We start from the raw sequence: 13,242 nt of genomic DNA on the forward strand, positions 1-13,242 counted from the left end.
TCTAATGTAACCCTTCATTTATTCAAAAAATATATAAAGGGGCTTCCCTGGTGGTGCAGTGGTTGAGAATCCGCCTACCAATGCAGGGGACACGGGTTCGTGCCCAAGTCCGGGAAGATCCCACATGCCACGGAGCAGCTGGGCCAGTGAGCCATGGCCTTTGAGCCTGCGCGTCCGGAGCCTGTGCTCCGCAACGGGAGAGGCCACAACAGTGAGAGGCCCACGTACCACAAAATAAATAAATAAATAAATAATAAACAATAAACAATAAATAAATAAATTTTATATATATATATATATATATATATGGATGAGCTCCTTCAAGGAGTTAACAACTTTATGTGGAAGACAAATTTTTTTTTTAAATGCAAATTACAAAGTGTTAAGATTGCCTATAGGTTGACACAGGAAGATGAGAGGATACGGCACCTAACGTGAGGAAAGGTGTCCAGAAAGTTCAATCATCATCATTTATATGATGCTGCAATCTTGAAGGAAAGGTTGAGAGTAGGCCTGGCAAAACAAACCCTTAATAATAACTGTAAATTAACATAAACGTGAAGAGCAGAGAAAAAGGCTTTTACAAAGTTGTGACTAATCAATTTACCTGAGAGGGTCAACACTGTGGTTAAGAAACTTAGGCAGGGGACTAAATTTTTAAATTTTTTATATTTACTGCAATACTTCTCTACAGTGCTAAGATTATAAAAGATAATCAACATTTGATAGAATACTTATGGAGGTCAACTGCAGGTCTAAAACACTCTAGAGAGAAGAATCTAGACCTGACCTGGAGGATTCACTTTCATTGTGGCTCACTCACTGGTGCTAGCTGTTGGCAAGAGGCCTCAAGTCTCTCTCCATGTGAGCCTCCCCACAGGGCGGCTCTGGTATCCTCACATCACCGTGGCCGAATTACTCCAGAATGAGCAATCCAAGAGACCAATACAGAAGTTGCAATACCATTTATGACCTAGCCTTGGAATTCACACACTGTTATTCCATATTCTATTGGTCCCACAGGCCGGCCCTGATTGAATACAGAAGTGGGAAGGGAACCACATAAAGGTGTAAATACTAGGAGGCTATCTTGGAGGTTGGCTATCACATGCCCTCTATCCCATTTTGATCATTAAGCATTTAAATGTCATAATTATGTACAGGGGTCAGTAGAGTGAGTACAGAATACAAAAGAGAAAACCGAAATTGTATATTTAATTTAGATGAGTCCTCAAGTGAGCCATCTTAGAAGTAGATCCTCCAACCCAAGTCAAACCTTCGGATGCCTGCAGCCCCAGCTGACATCTGACTATAACGTCATGAGAGATCCCAAGTTAAAACCACCGGCCAAGCTCTTCCTGGATTCCTGACACACAGAAACCATGAGAGATAATAAATGATTATTATCGCTTTAAGCCTCTAAGTTTTGGGATGATCTGTTATGCTGCATTTAACAACTACTACAGAAAAGAAGGAACTTAAGTTGAACATTAACTTCTGGGCTTATTTAAGGATTGTGAGACACCTCTGTGCTTAAGAAAAAGAATTCAGGCAACCTGAATTATGGAACAAGCCAGGGGCTTAATACATTTCTGCCTGGGGGCAAAAAGAAAAACCAGAGGACTTCTAGAACACATCATTTTAGGCAGAAATTAGAGAAGCAACACCTGTTGCTTACCAGTTTCAAAATCCCCACAGGCTAATGAGTATTAAGCCAGCTTTTAAAGGAAAATATATTTCAACAAACTGTATAAAATATGATCACTAAAGAATCTCCTACTTTAATGATGTAAAACTATGTCATTGCAAAGTTCTAAAATACACGTGCACGAATACTAAAGGCAATTAAAATGCTAGCAATAGAGAAATTAAGTCCTATACTCAAGGAATTTATAGTCTAATGGAAGAGACAATCAAGCAGAAAATAATAGGAAGAGATAAGTGCTCTCTGTACAAGGAATCATAGTCAGAGCCCAGGAGAGGTACCAGTCTTGAATGAAAAAGAACTACACAATTGAGTAAGTGTCGTAAGGGCACTCTAGGCAAAAGCACAAACAAAGGCATGAAAAGCACATGGACATCTGGAGAACTCTTTCACTTACTCTTTCAAACTCTTTCTTGATATCAACAAAGCTCCTCACCAGAGCAAAAACTCCCATATGTGAGCCTTCAATCATGACATTAGGATGCTCATACATTACACTGCACTTAAGAACAACCTTCAGAGGTTAGGGGAGAGGGGACTGAATGAATGTGGTCAAAAGGTATAAAGTTCCATCTATAAGATAAGTACTGGGGATGTAATGTACCACATGATGGCTATCGTTAACACTGGTGTACGGTATATTTGAAAGTTATGAAAAGAGTAGATCCTAAGAGTTCTTATCATAAGGAAAAAAACTTTCCCCTCCTTTTTTTTTTTCCAGCTATATGAGTTGACAGATGTTAACTAAACTTATTGTGGTAATCATTTCACAACACGTGTAAGTCAAGTCATTATGCTGTACACCTTAAACTTATACAGTGCTGTATGTCAATTATATCTCAATAAAACTGCGAAAAAAATACAATTAAAAAAAACCCCAGGGCTTCCCTGGTGGCACAGCGGTTGAGAGTCCGCCTGCCGATGCAGGGGACACGGGTTCGTGCCCCGGTCCAGGAAGATCCCACATGCCACGGAGCGGCTGGGTCCATGAGCCATGGCCGCTGAGCCTGCGCCTCTGGAGCCTGTGCTCCGCAACAGGAGAGGCCACGGCAGTGACAGGCCCGCATAGCGCAAAAAAAAAATCAAACAACAAAAAACAAAAACCCCCAAAGAACAGACTTTAGGAAGGATCCTAGAATGTTCCTAGAGAGGCATCAGTCTTTTTTTTTAAGCTGAAGAATGTATAGTGCCTACAGGTAAATGAGGGTAGATGAAACTAGAAAAGCAGATAGGCAAGAGGTGGTGAAAGATCATATATATTATGCTACGGAATTTGCAATATAACCTGAAGGTCATAAGGAAACCCTGAAAGACTTTAATTAAGGAGTGGATACAACCAAATTTGTACTTTAGAAAGACCATTAAGGCAAAGTATAAAGAATGGGTTGGAAAGAGCAAGACTGGAAGTTACTACAGTAATTTAAACCACAAACTATAAAGCTATGTTTAAATTCAGTGAGGAGGGGAAGAGATGGATTCAAAGGTAAGATCCCTAAAACTTAGAACTAAATCCCTAGACCAATACAACAAAGGGAGTGAGGGAAGGTGGTGAGGGATGGGTCATCACAGCTTCAGCACCCATTATGATTTCATTTATCAAGTATGGGTGGGGGGAAGGAGATAAGTTCATCTGTAGACATGTTACATTTTTAATGCCACCGGATACATGCAAGTGGAGGCCAGTATGGCTAGAATAGCATGAAGAAAGGGAAAATAATAGGACATAAGGACACAGAACAGTCAGGGGCCAGATAATGTAGAGTCTTGAATGTCACAGTGAAGGGGACCAACTGTCCCAGTTTGCCTGAGACTGACAATTTTCCCAGGACATAGGACTTCCGGTGCTAAACTGAGAAAGTCCCAAGAAAACCAGGATGAGGATGAGTTGGTCACCCCAGTCATAGTAAAAATTAGATTTTATTCTGAGTTAGATGGGGAACCACAGTAAGACTTTGAGCAGAGGTCACAGAATATATCAAACTTTTACAAAACAATCACTGTGGCTGCAGTGGGGAGAAGAGACTATAAGGTAAGAGTAGAAGCAAGATCAGTGTTGGATATACAGATTCTGGAGTCACCAGCATCTAAGTTAAAACGACAGATGTTAATCAGTTATTCTGGAGACAGTACAGAGTGGAGTAGAAAAGACTCATCCATGATTGAGCAGAAAGATAATGGTACAAAATATTTAAGAAATTTGTCAGGAAAGTGAATGAAGTAAGGGAGAATTAAGGAAAAAAAATAGAGGGGATAAACACACTGAAAGCCAAAGGACAGATTTACTAGAATTGAGGAAGTAGGACTGCTATTAAGGTAGGCGGCTATGGTCAGAGTGATTTGAGAGGTGCGGAAATTCTAGGTGATGACAAAGTCCAAGTATGATCATGGCTGTGGGTGGCTGGAACAGAATGAGGATAAATGTCAGTGAAGCTAAGGAAAGGAAAAAAAAGTGATAATAGGGTTTGGTCTATTTATTAAGTCAACGAAGTCACCCAGGAAATCAGTGGAGGCATATTCAGGAATGTAGATGAGAGCCAGAAGGAAGGGTAGAAGATGGAACATCATTAACTCATCCATCTTCAGCAACACCAAATTCACCAGTACTCACCTGGGTCAAGGGCTCAAGTCTATCCTCCCACAGATATTACTCCCAAACAACCTGGGAAGTCAAATGTGAGAACTTGTCCATCCCATATCATAATTTTCTACCACCACCGCCAGCGAAATGTGTATATATTTCTCATGCCTAAGCTAAAAAAGAGAGCTATGTCCTTGAAAATAACGACAAAGAAGAGAAATCTACTAAAGGTAGAGGTCAATTCTACATGCCTAAATTTCATCACTGAAATGATTTTGGAACATGGTTCTAACATTCACGATAGCCAGCAACGGTGATGTTTCCACTTACACAGCATGCACCATAGTAAACACCCTGTACCAATAGGATAAGGAGCTTCCAAATTTAAGATTTATCATAAACAGGTACTATGCAAAGCAAAGCACAAAAAAGTTTTTCCTTACCGTTCTGGGTCAGTGTTTACTCCAATAACTGGTTTAAGTCTGTCCAAGACTTTACTTGCTGCCAAAAGCATTGTGCCATCACCTAAAGGACATAAGACATAACCAGACTTGTTACAAAACTAGTTTTTAACAACATTTTGAACACTAGTTCTTTTAATAATCCCACCCTCACCCCATCCTGTTGGCTGCCACAGTCTACTCCTTTCTACCCACTATCCCTCTGTATTATCTCTCCCACTCTAATCCAGAATTTCTCAACAGTGGCAAGATGAACACTTCAGGCCAAATAATTCTTTGTTGTGAGGGCTGTCCTGAACTTTGTAGGGTGGCGAGCAGTATCCCTGGCCACCCACTGGATGCCAGCAGTAGCCTCCAGCTGGGAACCGCTATTCTAACTCTATCACTTCTATTAACCAATCCTCTTTCCCTCTCACATAACATCAGTCCCAATTCATAAATCATTTTGATGAGAATACATCCAACAAAAGTGTCCAGATTTGGATTTTTCTCTCCAAAAAACATGTAAAGGTTTATAGAGAACAGTCACTAACATAATAATAAAGCTCAGGAAAAAACAAGTGTAAGTGTAAGTATATTGGGGCCAAAGAGGGATGGAATTTATCTAATCTCATTAAACTCTTTTTTTTTTTTTTTTTGCGGTACGCGGGCCCCTCACTGTTGTGGCCTCTCCCGTTGCGGAGCACAGGCTCCAGACGCACAGGCTCCAGACGCGCAGGCTCCGCGGCATGTGGGATCTTCCCGGACTGGGGCACAAACCTGTGTCCCCTGCATCGGCAGGCGGACTCTCAACCACTGCGCCACCAGGGAAGCCCTCATTAAACTCTTAAACTCAACTTTTTTTTAAAGACTGGCATAACTAAACCAAAATAGTTATAAATAATCCTTTGAATCATACTTAAATACACACTTTAAATATACACACAGAAATACATGCACAGAACCTTAGAGTAACATCGTTCACTAGAAAAGTAAAATGTTGTATAAAGCACGTCTTTTAAAAACTGATCCTAAAAATCCAAAAATTCGTCTTATGGTAGGACTCTGAAAGCTTCATCACAGCTAGACCACAGGGTATTTGGCAATATGATTATTAAAGAGCATTTCCATATTCCAGCACCTTTACCTCTGCAAAACTATTACCTCCTGCAGCTATGACAGCATCTGCCCATCGAACAGTTTCTTCATCATATTCTCTCCTCTTTACGAGACGAACCTCAATCCCCTCATTCCTAAGATAAAAAAAGTAAAGTGTGTATAAAATTTCCAGTAACATAAAGGAGTATGTTTTTTGAGAGGCAGATTATTACAAGAGAGATTTAAAATAAATAAACAAGTTTGTTTTATAAACAAATTTATGTTTAGCTTTGTAAGGTCAGCTTCATTTTCACTTACCCACAACAACCAATTAACTATTAACTATAGGAAGCATATGTATAAACTGACTATCCCAAATCGCCATGTGCTTTAAAAACATCTCTTAAAGCCCTTGACGAATAGCAATATTGATTAATTAGAATTGCATTTCCTTTTCTCTACTCCTTCTGATGCTAAAATTCATGAATACAAAACGGCCCAGAAGACTAACACCTCGAGAGACAATTTTTTAAATTATAAAAGTGAATAGCTGTTATTTTAAATTCAACGAATATTGAGTGCCAGACACTGAAAGTGACTAAAATACTTTCTAATTTGCGTGTTCTCACACTGATTCTCTTGCATACACAGAAACTTATTTGCTGACTCATTTAGCCCCTAATTAACTGAAGTTTCTGTACTTGTAATTTTTAGACATTCAAAGACTATTATAATGAACACCTACATAATCCACTATTCTGTTTAAGAAATAAAACACTGCACTACAGTTGAAGCCTGCTGTGTACAAAATTAACTCTTTGTAGAAAAGGCACTTCTTGGGCAGACCAAATAATAACTGAAAATCTGTGAAGTTTTCAGAGTACAATAAAAATTTCCTTAAAAACACTATAATATCAGGTCCATTAGCCATGATATAATTTTCTTAAAATGATTCTATAATGGCCATCTTTACTAAAAATCTAAGTATTAGCTGCTAGTAAAAATAAAAATTGAAAGTCCCACTCAAGACCTGATCCCACAGACTTACCGTAAACTATCAAGAATGTGCTCTACATTTTGGGTGTGAATATGATGTCGTTCAAGCAGTCCACTGTAGCTAGAGCCTTTCAATGCAAGCTATATCAAAATAAAACAAGTTTTGCCTTATTACATAATATATATTACATATTATATTTCTTTAAAAAGCCCTATATAAAGCAGAATGGGGTTTTTTTTGGGGGGGGGAGATACATTTTAATGACTATATGTGAAACCTACAAGTATAAACTTAATTAGAAAGTCTGGTTCCAGAAAATCATAACTTGGTTTTAATACCAAACACAGCAGTAAGTTTCCTGAATCATGTGGTCAATGGGATCTCAAAAATCTCATGTTTTACAGCTTGAGTGCTTTTTTTCCTAAATGGATTTTTAACATACTGCATATGGCTACTGAAGACCAAAGATGAACTAATATTTTAGAAGGCAGTTAGATGACCTTTGTTCTACTTGGATTTTCAGCTGTCTTGTATTCAGATTTATGAACTCTATTTGGAATTTACACAATCTAAACAAAGGGCTTGTTAGCTGCTTGAGAATGGATAACTTTTAGATATAAAGACATATAGCCTTCAAGGATTATTTTTCCTAGTCATTTAGAATATTTTATAATGTCACTATCTTATCATTAATATTCTTTTAAAGTATATGTCTTCTGAATAATCTGTAAAGTAAAATGTTGAGAGAGAAGTTTAGAAACATCCATTTAATCATCAGGTAGGAAATATGTCCACTAGAGTGAATGCCAGAATTAAAAAGCATGTTATTTTCAGCATACAACAAAATTACTTACAAAACTACTTACTTACAGAGGAACTATTCAAGAAAAAAACCAGAAGACTAGCAGAAAAGATCACCTACAACTGAAGATATAAAAGAGAACCACAACAAGACAGGTAAGAGGTTCGGAGATGCAGTATAGTCAATACCCATACCCCTGGGTGGGCAACCCACAAATGGGGGGAAATAATTTACAATTGCAGAGGTTCCTCCCAAGGAGCAAGGGGTCGGAGCCCCACACTGGCTCCTCAGCCCAGTGGCTCTGCATTGGGAAGACAAGTCCCCAGAACATTTGGCTTTGAAGGCCAGCAGGGCTTACTTTCAGGAGAGCCGGGGCTTTGGGGCTCCACTCCTAAAGGGCACACACAAAATCTCACACGCTCCAGGACCCAGGGCAGAAGCAGTAATTTGAAAAAAGCCTGGGCCAGACCCATCTGCTGATCCTGGAGAGGCTCCTGAAGAGACAAGAGGCAACTAGAGCTCACCCTGGGGACACAGACACTGGTAACAGTCATTTTGGGAAGCTCGTTCTACCACGAGAATGCTGGCGACGGCAAGCACCATTTTGGAATCCTCCTTCTAGCTTTTTACTGCCAGGATGTGAACCCACAGGTCTGCTGCCTTAAGACCCCGAGGCCACAGATATCCCAGGACCCAGCCCTGTCCACCAGAGGGCCCAAGACCCAGCTCACACACCAGTACGCTCACACTAGCCATGGGCCCCCCGGGGCCCTGCAATCAGAGACCCCAGGACCTGGCTCTGCCCACCAGTGGGCCTGCAACAGTCTGGGGGCCAGCCTCACCCACCAGTGGGTAGGCACCAGCCCCAGGACCCCCTGGGCCCTGGCCCTGGCCACCAGTGGGCTGAAATACCGACTCCAAGACCTCCAGGGCCCTGCAGCCAGAGACTCCAGGACCGCCTGCATCCACCAGTGTGATGGCACTAACCTCAGAACCTGGCCTCACCCACCAGTGGGAAGGCACCAGCCTGGGGATCCTCTTGACCCCAGCCCCACCCACCAGTGGGCCAACACCAGCTCTGGGGCACCTTGGACCTCTCAACGAACTGCCACAGGATCCGGCCCCTCCCACCAGCTTTGAGACACCCCCGACCCCATAGACAGTCATGTCAAGAACCAGCCCCACCCATCGGCAGGCCAAGACTAGACCCGGGGCCCTTGGCCCCACAACCACCTACTCCAGAACCCAGCTCTGCCCACCAACGCAAGGAGCCCCAGGGCCCCACAGCCAGCAGCCTTGTGACCCAGCCCCACCCAACGGCAGCTGGCAGCCACCACGCAAGGCAGGGCCTGACAACCAACCAGACCCGGGACCAGCCACGCCTTCCAGACCACCCACAGTAGTCAGCCCATCACAGGAGGGCCCATACAGCCCACACAGGGGGCACCCCTAGAGCACACAGGTCCGGTGACCAGAGCAGAGTGTGCTGCTGGCATGCAAAGGACATCTCCTATAAAACCTGCTTCTCCCAGGTTGGAAAAACATAACCAACCTACCAAATACATAGAAATAAAAACAGCAAATTAAGAACAACGAAGCAACAGAGGAATATGTACCAAATTAATGAACAAGATAAAACCCCAGAGGAACTAAGTGAAGTCGAGATAGGCAATCTAAACCTGATAAAGAGATCAAGGTAATGATCATAAAGTTGTTCAAAGAACTCTGGAGAAGATGAAATGAAAAGGGTGAGAAGTCAGAAGTTTTTAACAAAGAGTTAGAAAATATAAAGATGAACCGAACAGAGAAGAACACAATAACTGAAATGAAAAATACACTAGAAGGAATCAACATTAAATTAGATGACATAAAGGAATGGATCAGAAAGATGAAAGATATAGTAGTGGAAATCACTGAAGCTGAACAGAAAAAGAGAAAAAATAAATAAAAATGAATGAGGATAGTTTAAGAGACCTCTGGGACAACATCAAGCACACTAACATTCACATTATAGGGGTCCCAGAAAGAAAAGAGAGAGAAAGGAGCAGAGAACATATTTGTAGACATAACAGCTAAAAACTTCCCTAACATGGGAAAGGATAGACATCCAGGTCCAGGAAGCACAGAGAGTCCCAAACAGGATTAACCCAAAGAGGACCACACCAAGACACACAGTAATTAAAATGGAAAAAATTAAAGATAAAGAGAGAATATTAAAAGCAGCAGAGGAAAAACAACAAGTTACGTACGAACAAGGGAACTCCCATAAGGCTATCAGCTGACTTTTCAGTAGATACTCTGTGGGCCAGAAGGGAGTGGCATGATATATTTAAAGTTAAGAAAGGGAAAACCCACAACCAAAAATACTCTACACAGGAGGGCTTTCATTCAGATTTGATGGGAGAGATCAAAAGTTTTACAGACAAGCAAAAGCTAAAAGAATCCAGCACCTCTAAGACAGTTTTACAACAAATGTTAAAGGGATTTCTCAAAGCAGAGGGGGAAAAAAAGGCCACAACTAGAAATATGAAAATTACAAAAGGAAAAAGCTCATTGGTAAAAGCAAATATACAGTAAAAGTAGTAAATCAACCATGTACAAAGCTAGTAAAAAGGTTAAAAGACAAAAATAGTAAAATCATCTATATCCACAATAAGTAGGTAAGAGATATGCAAAGTGATGTAAAACATGATGCCCAACAGTAAACATGAGAGGAAGGAGCAAAAATGAGTTTGAACTTAAGAGATCAGGAACTTAAAACAGTCACATGTATATACAGATTGCAAGATATAAACCTCACAGTAAACACAAACCAAAAATCAACAATAGATTCACATGAACAAAAGAGAAAGGAATCCAAAGATAGTCATCAAATCACAAAGGAAAAGAATAAAAAAGAACTACAAAACAACCCCCCCAAATTAACAAAATGGCAGTAAGTACACACCTATCCATAATTATTTTAAATGTAAATGGACTAAATGCTCCAATCAAAAGACACAGAGTGGCTGAATGGATACAAAAATAAGACCCATATCTATGCTGCCTATATATACACAACGGAATACTACCCAGCCTTGAAAAAAAAAGAATGAAATCTTGCCATTTGTGACAGCATGGATGAACCTAGAGGGTATTATTATGCTAAGCCAATTAAGTCAGACAGAGAAAGACAAATACTATATTTTACTTATATGCGGTATCAAAAAAAAAAAAAGAACATAACAAAACAGAAACAGTTATAGATACAGAGAACAAACAGGTGATTGCCAGAGGGGAGAGGGGTGGGGAAAGGAAAGAATAGGTGAGGGAGATTAAGAGGTACAAACTTACAGTTGCAAAATAAATGGGTCACAGGTATGAAATGATCACGTGGTGACCATTTTGAAATGTACAGAAATACCAATCACTGTGTTCTGTAACAGGAACTAACATAGCATTGTAGGTCAATTATACTTCAAAAACAAACTCACTCATAGAAAAAGAAGTAAGATTTGTGGTTACTAGAAGCAGGGGATGGAGGGACGTGGAGTTGGATGAAGGCAGTCAAAAGGTACAAAGTTTTAAGATAAATAAGTATTAGAGATGTAATGGACAACATGGTAATTATAATTAGCACTGCTCTATGTTATATATGAAAGTTGTTAAGAGAGCAAATCCTAAGAGGTCTCATTACAAGAAAAAACAATTTTCTATTTCCTTCATTTTATGTCTATATGAGATGACAGATGTTCACTAAACTTATTGTGATAATCATTTCATGATGTATGTATGTCAAATCATTATGCTGTACACCTTAAACTTATTCAGTGCTGTGTATTAATTACATCTCAATAAAACTGGAAGAAAAAAAAAAGCATGTTATTTTCTTTCCTTTTCCAAATTCCCTTATGCCTTGACTCTTTATGACACAAAATCTGTTTTTCAAGTACCTGTCCAAAATACAGTCTTATATTCTTTTGTTTTAAATCATTACTTACTGAATTATAAAGTAAAACCAATTTTAGATAGTATTTTAATAATATGTATTTTTCTTTTTAAAAAGGTTATAAAAACAACACAACATGGAAGACACAGTCATGAAAAATTAAAACTACATATAATCTTATTACCTTGGGATAATTAGTGTGAATATTTTGATACCTACCTTCCCAATCTTGTTTATGAATAGGTTAAGACTTTTTTTTTTTTTTTTTTTGCGGTACGTGGGCCTCTCACTGTTGTGGCCTCTCCCGTTGCGGAGCACAGGCTCAGCAGGCCGCAGGCTCAGCGGCCATGGCTCAAGGGCTCAGCCGCTCCGCAGCATGTGGGATCTTCCCGGACCGGGGCACGAACCCGTGTCCCCTGCTTCAGCAGGTGGACTCTCAACCGCTGCGCCACCAGGGAAGCCCGGGTTAAGACTTTTAAAATAGTGTTGTCCTCACTCTATAATCTACAGGGAAACATGCTTTTCAGAAGAGAAGCTGAGGACATATTTGGCTATTTGAAAATTAGTCCATCTACAAATAATAAATGCTGGAGACGGTGTGGAGAAAAGGGAATCCTCCTACACTGTTGGTGGGAACATAAATTGGGGCAGCCACTATAGAGAACGGTATGGAGGTTCCTTAAAAAACTAAAAATAGAGTTATCATATGAACCAGCGATTCCACTCCTGGACATATATGCAGAGAAAACTATAATTTGAAAAGACAAATGCACTCCAATGTTCATAGCAGCACTATCTACAGCAGCCAAGACATGGAAGCAACCTAAGTGTCCATCAACAGATGAATGGATAAGGGAGATGTGGTATATATACACAGTGGAAGATTACTCAGCCATAAAAAAGAATGAAATAATGCCATTTGCAGCAACATGGATGGACCTAGAGATTATCATACTAAGTGAACTAAGTCAGACAGAGGAAGACAAATATATGATGTCAGTTATATGTGGAATCTAAAATTAAAATGATACAAGTGAACTTATTTATGAAATAGAAATAACTCTCAGACACAGAAGACAAACTTATAGTTACCAAAGGGGAAAGGGGTGGGGAGGGATAAATTAGGAGGTTGGAATTAAAATATACACAATACTATATCTAAAACAGATAACCAACAAGGACCTACTGTACAGCACAGGGAACTACACTCAAAATATCTTGTAATAACCTATAATGGAAAAGAATCTAAAAATGTTTTATATATATATGTATATAAATATGTGTGTGTATATATATATAACTGAATCACTTAGCTGTACACCTGAAATTAACACATTGTAAATCAACTATACGTCAATAAAAATTTTAAAAAGGGAAAATAAAAATAAACTGAATTCCACACAGAAAAAAAAATTAATCCATAGATGTTAACTCGCATATACTAAATGAGACAGCCTGTACAACAGTTTAATGCCTAGATATAAACCTCATTATATTTAGACAGAGCAAACCAATGTTAAGAATATTTTCTCTAAAGGAAAGCAGCAAGCAAGGTAATAATTAGATAATCGTTCATTTACTTTGATCAACAAATCAATGTAAATAAGGGTTGAAAAACTATTCTAAGAGTATCATTTCTAAATATGGATGAACATAGCATTAATATTCAGATTATTACTTCCATTACCCAACCA

The 13,242-nt window shown here is 39.5% G+C and overlaps 2 protein-coding genes across 4 annotated transcripts in view; one reads left to right on the forward strand and one right to left on the reverse strand.

Moving 5' to 3' along the window:
• Positions 1-10,850, forward strand: part of SKP2 (S-phase kinase associated protein 2) — a 73,187-nt gene extending 62,337 nt beyond the window's left edge. The window contains exons 11-12 of one of the 2 annotated variants that reach the window (XR_010941923.1): positions 7,691-7,775; positions 8,046-10,850. Coding sequence is in view for 1 of the 2 variants with exons in the window: in XM_067730522.1 (XP_067586623.1) it covers positions 7,691-7,723 (33 nt within the window). In the remaining variant the exon portion in view is untranslated. Of the gene's footprint in view, positions 1-7,690 lie in introns of both variants that reach the window. The other variant, XM_067730522.1, reaches the window with a different exon arrangement.
• Positions 1-13,242, reverse strand: part of NADK2 (NAD kinase 2, mitochondrial) — a 46,219-nt gene that overhangs the window by 23,668 nt on the left and 9,309 nt on the right. For both annotated transcript variants that reach the window (XM_067730518.1, XM_067730519.1), the window contains exons 2-4: positions 6,870-6,958; positions 5,888-5,976; positions 4,727-4,808 (exon numbers count right to left, since the gene is read on the reverse strand). In XM_067730518.1, the coding sequence (XP_067586619.1) occupies positions 4,727-4,808; positions 5,888-5,976; positions 6,870-6,958 (260 nt within the window). The remainder of the gene's footprint in view (positions 1-4,726; positions 4,809-5,887; positions 5,977-6,869; positions 6,959-13,242) is intronic.

This window comes from Pseudorca crassidens, chromosome 3 (assembly GCF_039906515.1).
Source record: "Pseudorca crassidens isolate mPseCra1 chromosome 3, mPseCra1.hap1, whole genome shotgun sequence".
Lineage (NCBI taxonomy): Eukaryota > Metazoa > Chordata > Mammalia > Artiodactyla > Delphinidae > Pseudorca > Pseudorca crassidens.